At 40.2% G+C, this 17,500-nt stretch overlaps 1 protein-coding gene across 1 annotated transcript in view; it reads right to left on the bottom strand.

The window, feature by feature from the left end:
* The window catches only part of TOX (thymocyte selection-associated high mobility group box), a 229,457-nt gene that overhangs the window by 105,438 nt on the left and 106,519 nt on the right, over positions 1–17,500 (bottom strand). Inside the window, exon 2 of the mRNA XM_009892768.1 lies at positions 5,166–5,231. Coding sequence (XP_009891070.1) covers positions 5,166–5,231 — 66 coding nt within the window. The remainder of the gene's footprint in view (positions 1–5,165; positions 5,232–17,500) is intronic.

The following is a 17,500-nucleotide window of genomic DNA, read 5'->3' as shown; positions in this document are numbered from 1 at the left end:
AATATGGTCCAAAACAGCCCTGAACTGCAGCCTTCAGACTGACCAGGTGGGATTGCCCTCTCACTGTGGAGCAGTCTCTCAACTAATCAGCAAAGGCTTTCCAGCTTTTGGGCAGGATTGCCTTGGACTTCAGGGTTGTATGTACTCATGGGACTATACTGGACCACCGAGGGATTCTCCATCTAAGAATACTGCTTTTCCTGAATCCTTTCCAAGGCAGCCAACTTCTGCTTTGCTCTGCTGACACTGGCTTTAGAAAAACAACAAGAGAGAAGAGCTATATCTTCTGGCAGGAATGGGATACAGTACCCTGAAAGTCTAGTCTACCTACAGGGAAAGACAAATACAGAGCAAGGAGGAGCAACTATTATGTAGCATTTATCCCATTTCACAGGAGTAATGGCTGTCCCATTAATACTCTAAGAAATTAGGGTATAAACATGAAATGAGAAGTTAGGGATATATCTATGACCACGTGCATATGGCAACAAAAGGCAGGGGAACCCTTTACTTTCATAATAACAGGAAAAATCTCTCTGTTGGATATCATTCTATCCCATTTTACCCTGGAGCTACAGAGGACAAAACAGTTTTGACATCCATGGTGCCCACTGTAACAAAGAACACGCACACGTATCTTTTACAGATTCCCCTGACACAGCTCTGGGAGGGAGGAAAACACCATCTCTGTGCAAGCAGCATTCCTTCCTCTACCTCAGGTATCTCTTTTCTTCCCACTGGGGCAATGGGATTATTGCCCCAAACCATCGGCTCCAGACCAGTTCTCCTCCCTTCCCTTTGGATGGTGCAGGGGATTTGGCAGCTGCATTCATTACCCTTAACATTTATCAGGCCTCAAGAAGGCCAAAAAAGTGTGCAATACTCTATGCAACAGAGTCCTGAATTACATTCTGTATTGTGACTAGGAGGAAATGTAAAATAAACAATATAATTTTATACTGTGCTGTGCGTAGCCCACAAATTACAGGAGGAGGAATTACATGAAGAACAATTCATCTCCAAGATTCCAATTATAGGTGTGGGGAGAAAACAATATATTTGTGAGAATTTGAAATGCAGAGCAGTTGGCATAGTTTTATTTTAAAATGATAAATATTTTCAGATTGAAGTGCAATTAGTAGTGAAAATGTCATGTAGTTTTACTATGTATGTTCATTAATATGGCTGGCATAACTCATTTAAGAGATGCCTGCAGTACAGAGTCCCGTACTACATATATCATAACCAAAAATACAGTACTTACATGTATATATAAAATGTACACAGAGACAACATTGCCAAACAGCCTTTTGGGACAGTCTAAAAGAATATCATTAATTTTTACTGTATACTTACACTTCTGGCTCAGTTCCAGCACTGCCTTTCTGTAAAAATCGTTTCAAGTATAGAATTATGCTATTTGCTTGCAGCAACATCACAGGAACAGTAGTGAGCCATATGTTGCTACTTAGCAACTTAGTCTATAAGTCCCAAAGCATGTACTGATTTGAAAATTGAACAGAAATGATAATTGTTGAGGGATGCTGAGAGGCAACTTGTCTTGGATTACCAAGCTATGCAGATGTTTGATGTTATATAGCAAAAGGAACAAAACTATATTTTTCCTGTCCAACGGCTGAGCTTTTATTTATGTTAGCCTAAAGGGGATAAATTGATTAAAACCCTTAAAATAATACAAGGTGATGTTTTTCTGGATATGAACACTTTGCAGTAAACAGGAAAAACTAAAGTGCAATTTCAGCTTTTTCAGGGCAATTGAAACCTTTCTGACATCTAAATTTTATTTTCTTCTGCAACAGTTTATTTTATAGCCCCCCAATTTCTTGAAACGCTAGATTCTAGGAAAAGTTAGAGGAAAAAGGCAAAACAAGCAAAACTAACTTCTCAGGGATAGATCTAAAGCAAGGATGTGAGCACGTGAGCATGCATCAGGACCCCAAAAATCCTGCCTCTATAGTCACATCATCCTGAAGACAGCCTAGTGGAAACCCCTCAGTCTTTGGTGTTGTATATCCAGTCTGCCAACCTACCTCCCAAATAAGCTGTGTCTGACTCTGAAATTAGAAAATGATGCTCGTGTCTGACTCAGTCAGCATGATTAGAGCTCAAATAAACTTTCTGATAGGACCGTGCATCTCCTAACATGCAGGATTCATATTTTAGTTAACAGATGTGCATCCATCAAGGAAAGCGGAGAAATGAATTCGCTCCTCGTTCTAACAGGACTCAAAACCTCATATGTGATCCTGCAAGGGAGCAACCAAGTTCTTGGGGATGGGAAGGAGCCTGCACTCCTCTCCTAGAAGTCATGCAACTGCAAGGCTTGTGAGGACAGATGCAAAACGGACACAGGAGAAAACTCAATGTATTAAGTGACTAGACTTTCATCTGGGAAAGAACATTTTCTCATCTCTTCTTACAGGATTATTAGTTTTATATCCAGTAGCAGCAAGTGGAAAATGAACAAACAGTCCTGAAAACAGGGACCAGAAAATACAGCCACATCCTTTCTTCTTCCTTTCCCTCCCCAGTAAGCTTCTCAATCTGGCATGCTTTATTTTCAGAGGGGTGAATGTTGTATTCTGTCCAGTTTCAATAAGCAGATTGGATGATGAAGGGGTAGTCAGTTCACCAATTTTGGTTGACCACCAAACGTTTACCCCTGAGATAGGAACAGAGCCCCACTACAGTCAGTGAAGACCTTGCCAATACTGTCAACAGAGAGCTGCTTAGTTCCTCTGAGGAACGGCTAGCAGCAATCTACATCAGGAACAGGTTCAGGAAGGCTTCTCTTGCAGTCCCAGTCCTTCCCTAAACAAGAGAGAGGCAGGATTTCCAACACACCCCCAGCTTCCTGCTCCTAGTGTGCTTTTTTTGTCTCCCATTTTTCAGTTTAGCTATTATTACAAGCTTTCATATATATTCACCTAAAAACCGTCTGCAATGGTATAAGCACCAGGAGACAATCACAGTAAGGGAAAGGAGGGTGGGACAGCCCAAGGCTGATGGCTTCTCTCAGACAGGCATGGGAAGCTGTTTGACTGATGTGTGTTTGGCAATAGCTTCAAATGCTGCACCTGGCAGTTGAGCTACCTCTTGCCACATCGATCCCCCAGCAAAGGACAGAGCTTTGACACCTGCCTCTGGGTTTCAACTCCACCCGGAAGCCAGATACCCAAGAACTCAGCTTTGCCATAGCGAGATTTTAAGTCTGTAAGCTCTTTCTTGGTTCCAGCCCTTAGTAAGCATTCAGGGTTTTCTGTCATCTTTGAATTTGGAAATGTCACATTTGATAGATTTTTTCCTTGAAGACAAAATCATTTGCATTTAAAATATCGAGGCCTGGCTCTTTAAAGGTACTTTAAGCACCTTACTTCCACTGAAGCCAGTGAGTGTTAGATGCATAAATATCTCTGAGGATCTGGGCCTTGTTAGCACATGTAGAAACCGCATAAAAGATTAAAACTTATACTCTTAATTTTTCAATATGCCATTTAAATTATTTAAACTACATGCATACACAGTACAAAAATATCAACAGAAGAAAAATAATTCTGATGTATAATGTGGATTTGCAATTCTTTATTCAAAACTACTTAAGACAGACATAATGATTCTCCAAAAGGTAGCAGCTGCCTTATAACAGCAATCATTCACAGAGTTTGTATTTCTACTGTTTCAAACAAATTCAATTAGCCCTTGCACTTCAAAACCCTTAAGGCAGAAATGAGATGATACTAGGCTGCTTTAATCTAATAGTAATACTAAAACTTGTCAGTACAGTTTTTGGATTAATGGTTAGAGAAAAATTAATAATATAATTTTTCATTTTTTAATCAAACAGTTCTAGTCTAAACTACCTCTGGATCTTGGAGGGTTCTTAGCTGAATAAGTTCAATCATGCACAAATCCTAAACGCAAAGTACAGTCGGTCTCTAAAGGTACGTCAGAATAACTTCAACAGAAGGCTGGGAAGCAACATGGTGGAACATTTTAAAGATTGTTTTTTGATTGAACAATGTAGCTCACCTCATACAACATCCTGTTTCCCTGCTCCCCAGTGAACCTGTGTACCTGAAGAATCCTCTTTCTTGGAGACATCTACCTTTAAATGTACTGCCACTTTCCAAAGCTGTTGATTCCTGAATTACATCCTGCTCATCTACACACATTTACTATGCATGCAAACTCATTTCCCACCTAAGGAGAGGTCTTCTCATAATCCTTCTGGTCCTGTCAGAAAGAGGTATATCAGACTAGCCCCTGCTGGGCCAGAGATATCACATGACCTAGACCACAAGTCTGATTATTCAGGGCAATTTCTGACAAAATCTACTGAACTGTACCACTTTCACCATCACTTACTAACATGGAATTAAACTGACCAAAACATGTGAAGTAAATGAAAATTTCTTTCTTACATATAGATGTAGCTACAGGTAGACAAACCAAAAATTTCAAAACTATTTTTGCTTTTTAAGAAGTAATTAAAATCGTTCATTTTAGAAATCTATAGTATCTTAGGGTTCACATAGAAAGATTAAAGATTTTTAAATATACACCTAATATCAGTGTGTAGGGTTCTCTGAAAAGGAAAGGACTCAAAAATACCTGTAAAAAAATCCACATCACATTAAATCTTTCAGGCTGCAAGCTACAGAAGACCAAGTCATTGCCTTAAACCTACTGTTAATCGTGTAATATTAGCAACATTCCTCAGCCATACGATTAGTGTTAAAAATACAATTCTTCAACTACAACTGGCCTACCAGTGATAATTAAAGCTATTTGTGACATGTGTAGCTTATAATGATTAACTTGTCTGCAGTCAGATAAACAAATAACCTGCACCTGTAAAGACTTTATTTCCTGAAGGTAAAACAACTGTTTAGGAAAGATCATGCTGGCAAAACAGCTGCTTGCATTCTGGAGAGGAAACAAGGTAGTATCTCTCAACAAACGCCAACTCTGGTGTTTTATCAGCTCTATCTCATTAACTGGAAACAAGGTTTAAATGCTTTGTTTATAAATTATGATTATTCCTGATTGCAGCAGTTACTGATAGTGCCACTCATTTGCAATGCAACTCTTTGAATTTGTTTAATTACAATTTGAAACAAGGCAGAGAAGATTAATTAACCCACCTGGCTGGCTGGCACATAGTCCTGGCTCGGCTCTGTCATACTCATATACATGTTCTCACCGTCAAACTGCAAAGGAAATAATAGTAAACATTCAGCAAACTTGAATATTTTTCACCATTGACTGAAAAAAACAGTAGCCATAAAATAATATTATAGCCTGGTTTTAGAGACTTGTAATTGCCTCTGTGCATCTTGTCTTTGATGTTCCTGTTGTCATCCTTATTGACCCTGGATGTCAGTGATTTGGAGTAATTAGCGCTCTAGTAATTACAGCTAGCAAGCAAGAAATGAATGGTTTCCTTTCATCTGCAATCTGTTTTAAAACAAAATGGCTCATGTTGTGCACCATGTATACATATTGCTGTTGGTTGTAATGAAGTACTAAGTGAATTGCACAGTTACTGAGAAAAGGAAGATGAGAATAGAAACTGCACTAAAATGCATCTTAATGGATTCCAACTTTAGCTTCTGAGCAGAACAAGAGCTGAAATTTCAAAACAAATTAAACTCCCTCCTATTGAAATGTTCCCATATCACAAAGTACGAAATACATTTCCAGACAGCTTTCAGACATCTGAGTGTATGAAACGCTATACCTCCTGATGGTATGGTTTAAGAGGATAGTTTGTTCAATGTGTGAATAAAGTAAACATTCATAATCAGAATTGCAAAAATACCCTTCTGTAATTGATAAATACCATTCCTGGAAATGTATACAAAGCTTTTTGTTGTTGTTGTTGTTGTTGTTGTTCTTTTTCTCCCCTCAGCTGCAGTTAAGAAGTAACAGAAATGTGATAAAAAAGACCTGATTAAAATCTGAAGGTCTAGATGGAGAAAAACTGTCAGAACTGAAGCCTCATCCTGTACCAACACAAAGAAGTATAAAACTACTCATTTCTTATGTAATCTGGAAAATGTCCCCACAGAACTCTTGTCATGCCCACTCAAGTTGCCAACAGGGCAACTATAGTCCCAGTGTCTGCTCAGGAGGTAGAGAAAATCTTTTCAAACCTTTCAAGTAGAAATGAACAGCAGCAGGAATTTTTTTTTAATCATCAACCACAAATTTCCAGCTGTTACGAGGTCTGTTTGAAATAACTTTCACCTGACCCCTTCCATGAATGCTTAGAGTGACATATTTTGGAAACGAGCCATTATTTTTGATGATGCAGCGGCATTTTTAAAAAGTCCCCACTGCTGAACTTGCTCTACTCCTACAGAAGGTGGCAGTGGAATATCCCATGGACATTTCTCAATCCGTGCTGAGCTTCTCGTGATATTCTGCCTGCAAGGTATGGTATATTCAACTAGACCGAGGTGGCAAAGTCACAAACCGTGGCTTTGGCAGATAGTGCTACCAATTGTTGCTGAGGCAGCTGAAAAGGTTTCGGCTTCCAGCTGTTCATCCTCTTTCTCTGCCAGAGGCTACAACGCCTGTAACAGCAGCAGTAGAAATGAACAAGTGCCAGCTCCTGGCACAGCAGTTGATAGTCTGCCCTTCCTGGCCAGAGCTATTTAATAGATGTTCACAGCCTATCTGTTAGAAGTCCTAGTTTCATGGGAGGGAAAGGATTATGCCATGGCCACAAATTTGCCATAGGGAGCAGAGGACTCTGGAATAGAGACAGTTGGATTAGACCTAAAAAACAGGGATAGATGGTTGTTCCTTTATTGTTTCTTGTTTACGCTTGCCATTTCTTTCAGCTTTCTCATTCAAGAATGTTCTTATTTACTAGCATTCAAAGTAGAGTTTTGGAGAAAATTTTGTTAGCGCCTGGATTGTTTGGACACTGGAAAAAATGCATTGTTTCTCCTACTCAGATGGAGAGGTGAAATTCTGAAGAGAGATTTCACAGCGTGCAGTTGGAAACCAAGCGCCCCAGTGCAAGGCCTATAGGAGCTCAACTTATTCAGCTTGTCAGACGAACGGCTGAAAGGTGCCTTGATCACTGCGATTGGTACTTACACCCCGGAAAGATGTCTGATAGCAAGATGTCAGCCTTCCTGACAGTGGCATAATGAGATCTAGTGTTGAGAAATGGGAGTTAGCGAAATTCAGTTCTGAAACAAGATACAAGTTCCTACTTTAGAAGGTAATTAAACATTATGTCAACAACAAACTCATCATTTCTTGGACATTTTAAAATGATGTTAGATATCTTCTTAAGAAAAGATGCATTCTATGATATATTTATGAGAAATCCTATGGATGAGATAATTATGCTGCTGGTTACGGTAGTCCTATCTGCCCTGGACCCTGTGATTCCTTAAGTCTCTGATTTTGAATTTTCCTCATTACCTTCATATATATGCTGCACTACCTTGCAAACATTGCTATAATTCAAATATTATGTTGCATATATTTAGTTGCAAAGAGCATGAAGAAATTTCTTTCCTTTTCTGCATACAGGCTAGATACAGTCCGGGGTTATTTCAATTTTCTTTGCCTTCCATAACACTTGAGCCTGTGATTTAAGAATCTTTATGAAGTCTACTAGTCTTTCATATAATTCCCTCTTTTAGATGTTTGGTAATTTGTCCTTGCTTCCAAGCTTGCAATCACCAAGTCTGCATTCACAGAAAAAAATCCCTAAGGTAATATTTCGATGAATCTTGGACATTTTCATCATTCTGTGTGTTGTTCTTGGATCACCTGCCTTCCTGATCGGTGCCTTGCTACTAGCGGTACTAGTATCAGTAGATCCACTGACAGGATCTTGCATTTCAGCCTTTCCTGTTTGTTGCTTGTGGCCCTCTACTTAGGTCTGAAATGCTTTTGTTCTACTGTGGTCTGTGGGCTTAATGAAGCTGAAAAACAAAAATATACCTGAAGTTAAACTTCCTGGCCTTTTGGCTTGGCTTTAAATAAGAAATGACCTTCTGCAATGTTTTGGGTTAATTTGTTAGGGTAAATTCTCAGAAAAAATATATTGACGCATAATGTCTGTAAAATCTGCATGACCTGTTAACATCTAAAAATACCCAGCAGCTGTTTGATTTATTACTTAATTTCTTCAATATTCAAGCATGGAGTTTAGTCACTGCAATATTTAGCATCTGCTTGTTAGAAGTATGTGTAAGAAATTGTGTAATATGTTGTATAGTTCAATAATATTTGAGGCAATGTGTATTTTTTGTAGTGTTTATATTTGCAAGAAATGTATTAGCTGACACTAACACTGTTGCCATGTTAGTATTTGTACTACATTTACAGCTATATAAATTATTATCTACCCTCAGTCTAGTGCAGTGAGGTGCATGGCTTCTTGGCATTTCCTAAGACTTCAGATGTGAGCCTGAAAAACACCCGTAAACTCAAATGACGAAGCATATACACATGCACTTCCTACAGGAGCTATTGTCAGCAGAAGACAAAATCACAGAATGGTCAGGGTTGGAAGGGACTTCTGGGGATCATCTAGTCCAACCCCCCTGCCAGAGCAGGGTCACCTACAGCAGGTTGCACAGGATGGCGTCCAGGCGGGTTTTGAATGTCTCCACAGTGGGAGACTCCACAACTGCTCTGGGCAGCCTGTGCCAGTGCTCTGCCACCCTCATCTTAAGATGGAACTTCCTATGTTCAAGTTTGTGCCCGTTACCTCTTGTTCTATCACTGGGCACTACTGAAAAAAGACTGCTCCCATCCCCCTGGCATCCTCCCTTTAAGTATTTATAAGCATTAATAAGATCCCCCCTCAAAAATGTTTACTTCAATGCTGAATTGTTTATCCATCATCCCCTTTCCCAACTACCAAAGCGTGGAATACAAACTACCTGTACATCCCACCCCAGCCAAAAAAACCCCAAAACAGTACACAAGCCTTCAATAACAAAAAGTTCAGAGACACCGATACAGTGCATTGTATCTGTGCCCACCCTGCCCAAATGTGACTATCCCACATTGAAACAATAAACTGAGAAAAAAATGCCAACGATTTAATCAACTGGAAGGTTCTACTGTTGTTTTTTTCCCCAAGTGTATCAGAAGCTTCCAAAACAAGCTCCTAAACCCCACAGGTGAACACTGAATCATTTCACTTTTTCTACACTGCTTTGTAACATGCTGGCTCTGCAGCACATCTCTCAACAACTCTCCTCCAGGATACTTTAACTCCTACTATGTCCACCTTGAATTCAGCTTTACTAATGATGTGATTTATGCAACATCAGTTCAAGCAACGTTTCCGGATCAGTTACTGAGTCAAAAGATCGACCGATATGACCCGAAGATGCCTCCAACCACCAGATTTTTTTTTTCCAGGTTATACTCCATGCCTCCAAAATCGTCTTATTTTACTCATCATCCCACGTCTACAAGAATCTTGTCCCCCCTAAACTTCCCTGCCACGCACTGTTCTCGATTTCAAGCAAAGAAACTGCACAAGTGTCACTTAACCTGTGGATGATTCATCCAAACAGAACAGATGAAACACAAAGGCAGGCAGTTAAATGAACTGTCTTTTATGAACCTATGTATGATGTATATATATCATATGACATTTCATCTAAAGCCTTCTCAATGTGTCTCCAAGATCCTTCAGTATCATTAAGGGAAGATTTCAAAATCTTTCATTTTATTCTATTAAAAGTGAATGCTAATACAATATTCTGATGTGTGATAATAACTACTCTTGACAACATTTCTTTTCATATTAAAGTGTAACTGCATGAGAAGTTTGGGTGAGAGCAAACTAAGAATATGACTGCATTGTAATATGAAAAGATATATAACTGGGAGCTGGTTTTAATATATGTTCAGAATTGCATCATATTTTTTATTTAAATTATTATTATAAATAAAACATACAGGCAACACAATGGCATGGCCAGTTAGAACCTCCGTTAGAATAACCCTTTGTAAGACAAGTTATAATGTTCAGCAACCAACATGCACAAAATACCCAAGTGCTGTTATTAAATGCAATTTACTCATGTAAGTTAGGAACATAATTGCATAAACACTGGCTGACTGTTACTGATGCAAGAGCTATGACAGAGTTCAGCAAATGTCCAGAGTGGTAAGGATGTTTAATCAGGCATGGATTTACCAAGGGATCCAAAGCTGGCTTTTGTCTCCCATTAGCGTGGCATCACATCAGAGTCATATGATGGAGTTATGGCCAGGAAGCCTGTTTTCATCTTCCCACTTAGGTTGCAGCCAACTCTGCCAGCATTTATAATAATGATTATGAAGTAGCAAAGCTTGCAAGAATGGTATTTTTTTATTCATTCTTTGTGTCCTTGTTTAAATGAAAAACACCCTAAGTGGACTATGTGACAGAGATATTGTTATCAGGTTGCACAAAAACCAAATAGAGAACAAAATTTCTCATGGTGACACCAACTTAAAGAAGTTTCATTATAGCCTATGCACACACAGAAGAATTTGGAAGACAACAAGGAAGGTGCAGTAGGGCAGAATATACTAGAAGGGGTTGAAAGCCAAAGAGGATAACTGGAAACAAAACATATTTACATATTGCTAACTGTATGTGCATATACAGCGATTATAAACCCAGAGACATACCTGCATTAGCTTCCTGTAGCTAGTTCAGATGACAATGGCCACAGGGATGCACAGGTTCAACAGAGGCTTCCAACCTAACTATGTGTCCTCCCCTCCCCACAGGTTACCTTCTTCTATGCCAAGTCACTCCGTCTTCATTGCCAGGGTCATTTGGGCTATCTGGATTGCAGGGAAAACAAATTTTCACCCCTCTCTCTATCTCTGTCTCCTTACTACCTCACACTTTGTTGATGTTGAGAGAAATGAGGGTTTAGTTTGCTCCTTTTTCATCCACAGTTTTCAACTTCTGATGGAATTGCATATTTGCTTTCTCTTTATATGCATATATAGATGTGTGTGTGTGCCCTAGGTTCTGCAGGCATACTTATATTAGCTAAAAGAAAAAAAAAATCAAGCACATGGATCTTTGAGCTTCTTCTAGTTCATACTGAAATGCAGCACAGTATGATAGTACTACATCTTGTCCAACTGCAGTATAGGCACGGAAGCATGATGAAGACTAGCCCATATGGCTTTTGATGCCAAAACAAGCTTGGGGCTAGGATGTGGAGCGAGAGCAGCTTCGGACACTGTTTTGTGCACAAATGTATCTCAACAGCGATATCCTGAAATGTGGAGATTAAAGGAGAAGCAGCAAGGGGAGAGATGATCAAACTGGTGAAAGTTGCTGTATTTAATAAGTTCAGCTTCTGGGTAAAGCCACCTGGACTCGACATTCCAATTTCTTCAAAGGATGTTACAATCTTCAAAGCCTGTGTTATTAATCACATGATCTAAATACAAATTTCTCCCATCTTAGACTGGAACTGGAAGCTAGATTTAAATTTAAACTTTAGCTATACCTTTTAACCACAGTTTACCTTGCTCTGACGGCTCCCCAACACAATTTGTTGTGTTTCATTTTAAGGAAATGTTGCAATAACATTGTCTGAAAAGAGTGATTTAGTGATTTTAGTGCTTACAGCTTATAGATATCATTTGTAACTCACATTATCTAAAAGCCACTAATCCTGAGAAAGCTTTAAAACTAGGTAATTTTGTTTATTTTAAACCAAATGCCAAGAGTGGACATTGTCTCAGGTTGCTTGATGACAAACAGTGATATTTTATTTTACTCAGAGCTGTTGAAATGAGACTAAAATAATGTTGGGATACAACATAAATCATCAAATGGCTATGCTAAAGAAATAGTTGATCTTGTTATGGCAACCATTAAAGATAAAAACAGAGATGCTCTGTAAACATTATTACACGATGGAAAATCCCTTTCTTGACACAGATTGGCAAAGCGTCATGTCTGTATTAAATTGAAACTCCATTTTGTCTCCTGAACTCCATTTTGTATGCTGTACTGAACACATGCTTAAATTTGCCCAAGACAGGTTACAGTAATGCATTCCAGACAGGCATCTTTCCTGGGAAAGGAGCTTGACACCTCACTGAAGGACTATCACAGGAAAATTGTCAAAAAACAATCTAGTACTATCGATTTTGATTGTCTCTGTTCTGCTGTCTTCCCTCCCTTCTCCCAGGACTGTTTTTCAAAAGAGAAGAGTTGTGGAAGACTATGAGATTGGGTGAAAATGCCTGAATGGAGCACCATGGCAAAAAGAAGTCAAATTTCTCTGCAGAGCTGGATGTCCCTGTGCGGCCAAAGGAAGGTGACTACTGCAGACTGGCAGGACATGGAGAAGTCCTGTCCCACCTGGAACACTAAGAGCCCTCCAGGTCACAGAAAGTTTGATGTGCCAAGCATTAGAGAGGAGATGGCATGCCCCAAGATTATTATTGTTACTCATTTTAATTCTGTAACTGGTTTTCAAGAGTAAAGTATTAGGAAAATCCTTTATGTTTCCTGTGCTTTCACTTTCTTACATGCTGTCCAAAGAGTCTAAACAAGAAATAGGGGATATGATGTGTTTAATTAATCCAAGTATGGTGATGTGTGGGCTACGCATATTGGAGTCAGGAAGGAATCTGCCCCGGTCTCGACGGTGGTGGGTGGGCACTGGCAGCGAGCCCCAGAGCGGGAAGCGAGGGTGCTGTTTCGCAAGGAAATGCTGTCAGACATCTCCTATACTTAGAAAGAGCCAGAAACAGTGATGAAAGTCTCTCTGCCCACAGCACCCAACGGACTTTGATACATTCCGTGCTTGGATCAAAGCGCAATAGGACTTGCAGACTGGCACCGCACTGTGTCTTTTCTACAGCCTGGCTTTCAAAGTTTTGAAAATACTCTGCTTTATTATCCTAGAATGAGGCCATTTTGGTCTTATTTTCCATTTATAACAAATACTATTGCTTCAAAAAGTATAGACAGCGCTGTGAAAGTCTTCTTTCAGATTTTTATCCCTGTGCCATAAATATCCAGCCCAGACCTTCTACCACTGCGTTCCCCAAGGTAACCCACTATGTATCGCTCTCGTTGAGAGAAAAGGGAAGAACCAGAGGGTTTGCTGAGTACGTTCTCAGAGGTGCCAAGCCGGCTGAGTATCTAAATATACACTGGTAGTTAAAACCTGAATGATGGCACTACAGCATTTGTGTTTTTCCCGCACTTAATAGAGGTTAATGTGGAACCGGAGAGGAGGTGAAGGGGGGTGTTTAGCTTCCCGCTTGGAGCCTGCATGTGTCAATGCCTGACAGAGCCTTGAAGTTGTTAGCCTGCATGCAGAGCACTAGCTGAATGAGGTTACAGTGCTGAGCACAGCGGGCTAATAGAAGTAGGATCAGACTGATAGGAGGAGTGGCAGAGTCCAGGCACAGCAGAGTGTATCAAAGACAGCCCAGGGGAGAGCGGGTACTGTATTAGTCCTTTGTGTACATTTAAATGGAAGACAGTGAGCATGCAGAGATGAACTCTGAACTCTCTCAGCTGGGCTCCTGCTCCTTTTAACCTTGGGTGTTAAATAAAATAAAATAAAATAAAAACCAAACCGACGCACTGTAGTCTGGACTCCTATGCTAAGCTATCTCTTGCATATTGAACACTCATTAAATAAACATTCCGAGATCAAAGTGGCAAGTGCTTTTGTTATTATTTTACTCAATCCACACTAAATTATAGATGTAGCCACCCACTGGGAAAATTGGGTGATAAGGTGGAAAGGTTTGAACAACTAGGATTAGACCTTTCTTTTTCTGCCCACAGTAGCTGAGGAAATTTGTTTAACCTGGTAATATTTTCCAACCCCAACACACCTGGCCAGTTTCATGACAAGGTCTGATCCTGCATCATGGAAGGTGAAGGGAGTTGTGCCATTGCCATTTCGTTAAGAACTGGATCAGGTAGAATGGTAAGGTAATGGGGCCCTTCTTACTTCGAGTTTCAAAGTAATTTTTGTCAATATTCATCTCTGCCTCGCCATTTCAAATGGTAGATTATGTAATAAAAGACAGGAAAGCTTAATAAAAAGGATCTACAGAGACCAAACAGATGACTAAAAAAAAGCATATTTTGTATACCCACGTGCAGAGCCCCCTGTGTTGCAGTATGGCAGAAGAGAGGCTCCATAGACCTTAGTGAATGAGTTTTGCACAAGTAGGACAAAAGCGTTCCCTTGCATGACTACAGTGGGAGCTGTGTGCAGGGACCCATGGACAGAATTTGACCCACTAGGTTATTTATAGAGTGAATGGGGTATATGTAGTTCCTGTGGGAAAGTACATCTGCTTCTACACAGCAGAATCTTAGAAATAAAATGAGCCAGAACAACATAAACAACAAAAGCACAAGCAAAATCTAAAAAACAAGCAAAAACTAAAGGTAACAATTGCCAGGTAACTAGATAATCCTGCCTGCATACTGCTATGCCTCATGTTCAAAAGAGTAAGGGAAAAAAAAATCCATGGCATACTCAGAAATCCATGGCATACTTAGAAATCCAATTTTAAAAAGTTATTGAAAGGTTTGATCATCTGAGAACTTAAGCACTCCAGACCAATGCAGCAGGTCATTTGAGCACATGCATAACATGCATTAAAATTATCCCATCCAAGGGGATGAGAGTGTGAGAGTATTTAAAATCAAGCACCCATTCGAATATGTGATGAGATAGGACCCAAGAGCTCAGAAATTTTCAGGAACAGCTATAAAATATTGAAGCATGTGCCAAACTCAAACGGGACAAATCAGCTTAAATTTCTGGTAAACCAAATTATTTAGCACAGTCTGATGGGATCTCATTAGACACAAGTAATTCAGACCTGGAGAGGGTGATAACAAAAATGACTAATTGCAAGGATTTAGCAAAACATGGAGGAGATCTGTTAAATGACAAGGGTGTTGTAGGGCTGATATAGAATCGTAGTTTACCAAAACAGCTACCATGGCAGCCATGAGGACAATCCTACTTCTATCCACAGTTACTCTGGTATATGAGGAGCTCCTTAAATTTCAACGAGATTTTTTTCATGAAGAAAGTCATGCACATTTATTTCCCTGCCTGCATGAAATAAGAAGCTGGAGCCCCATGCACGTTCAAAAGAGGAATTTGAAACAACACAAGTTTTTATATTTATAGTTGCAACAAAGATTCAAACACTTGACAAGGCTTGTAGCTTGACTTACTCCTTTGCTAGGATGGTCTACAGATCAAGCTGAGATACACTGACAGAGCAATGTAGAGAATTTTGCAGTATTCTGTTCCAAAATAGGTCATTCAAGAGTAGATGTGGTTAGAAATGTTCAAAATATTACTCAAAAGCAGAAGAGGAAAAGTTGTTTTACTTTTTTTCTTATCAACTTCAGTGAAGATGTCTCCTTGATGTAATGAAATCACTTATCGGTTCTCAAAAATTCTAAGTGTTCTCTCTACGCCTTTTAAGATAAAATTTGACCTTCAAGATTACAGTTCATTTTATGACTAAATTATTCCATGACTGTTTTCATCTTTTGTTTCTGTTTTGTCAAGTAGCACTCATAACAGCTTTTTTTTGTTAAAGAGTCTGCAATGGTGTTTCCTTTACACACTCGATGGTTCCTTTTAACAGAAAAAAATACAAGTCTGCACAAATATATTTCTTTTTTTTGTTGTTGTTGCTTTGAAGGTAAAGAGCTAAAATATAAAGTTCCAGTGTACCTTCCACTGTCTTACCAAAACTCTTTAAAGATAAATATTGTTCCACCTCCTCCTCCTCCTTCCCACTTGAAGAAAGAGTGCTACCCTCAGTGCCGGCTGCTGCTTTTCCCATCGATACGCTCTGAAACTATTACTGTTGTACACTCCTCACAGCAAATCAGATAGCAAAAGTTGCTCAAACCTGGCATTATCAGCACTACGGCTGTTGTCTTTCCAAGAGCTCATGCATATCAGCATGAGGCAGTCATGTTAGTGGTGGGCAGGGAAATCCATCCCCTGAATAACAGCAGAATAGGTTTCACAGAGCATCTGTGAAAACTTATTGTCAAGTCCTGCCTTGGGTACAACTCCAGCAATGGTGTTTCCATGCATTTTCCCCTTTTGGTTCAAACTCTTCAGCAATTTTACTGTTTTGTCTTAAGACCTTTCTCCATCCTTCCAGTCTGCTGAGACTAATGAATTCTACCTTTTCATAACACTTGTGAACACACTTAAATACAGATAACTCTGTCCTCTTCTTCAGGAAGCCTATTTTAAATTCCTTTAACCTTCTCTGACAACATGTTTTTTCCCAAACATTTGTTCATTTGTAGCTGCGCAAGTGCTTCCCTTTACTGATGTGCTTTGCACCATCTCATATGCTGTCCAAAACCAATGCAGTGCGCTAGCTAACCATGGGCAAATCTGAATAGGTTCTTTATACCCCGGGTTCATCCAGACTGTGTGTATGCATCAGGCTCTTCCTACCTGCACACTTTATTTAGAAAATGTTTTGTTTTTTCCCAGCCCTTAATAACTGAAACCTCTGAAAGCTTCTCCTGGCCTATACAGTAGCATGGAAAGCTGCCAGATAATTAGGGTAAATAACATGATCTATGAGAAATCATAGAACCATAGAATCATAGAATGGTTTAGATTGGAAGGGACATTGAAGACCATCTAGTTCCAACCCCCCTGCCATAGGCAGGGACACCTCCCACTAGACCAGGTTGCCCAAGGCCACATCCAGCCTGGCCTTGAACACCTCCAGGGATGGAGCTTCCACAACTTCTCTGGGCAACCTGTTCCAGTGCCTCACAAGCCTCATAGTGAAAAATTTCTTCCTAATGTTTAATCTAAACCTGCCCTCTTCCAGTTTAAGGCCATTCCCCCTCATCCTATCACTACATGCCCTAGTAAAAAGTCCTTCCCCAGCTCTCCTGTAGGTCCCCTTTAGGTACTGGAAGGCTTCAATAAGGTCTCCAGGCTGAATAGCCCCAACTCTCTCAGCCTCTCCTCATAGGAGAGGTGCTCCAGCCCTCGGATCATCCTTGTGGCCCTCCTCTGGAAACACTCCAACAGGTCCATGTCCTTCTTATGTTGGGTACTCCAGAGCTGGATGCAGTACTCCAGGTGGGGTCTCACGAGAGTGGAGTAGAGGGGCAGAATCCCCTCCCTTGACCTGCTGGCCACACTTCTTTTGATGCAGCCCAGGATACAGTTGGCCTTCTGGGCTGTGATTGCACATTGCTGACTCATGCTGAGCTTCTGGTCAACCAGCACACCCAGGTCCTTCTCCTCAAGGCTGCTCTCCAGCCATTTTCCGCTGAGCCTGTACTTGTGCTTGGGATTGCCCTGACCCAGATGTAGGACCTTGCACTTGGTCTTGTTGAACTTCATGAGGTTGGCTTGGGCCCACTTCTCCAGCCTGCCCAGGTCCCTCTGGATGGCATCCCTCCCCTCCAGCG

Source organism: Charadrius vociferus, unplaced genomic scaffold (assembly GCF_000708025.1).
Source record: "Charadrius vociferus isolate BGI_N301 unplaced genomic scaffold, ASM70802v2 scaffold79, whole genome shotgun sequence".
Classification (NCBI taxonomy): Eukaryota; Metazoa; Chordata; class Aves; order Charadriiformes; family Charadriidae; genus Charadrius; species Charadrius vociferus.
This window is presented reverse-complemented; position numbering and strand designations above follow the sequence as displayed.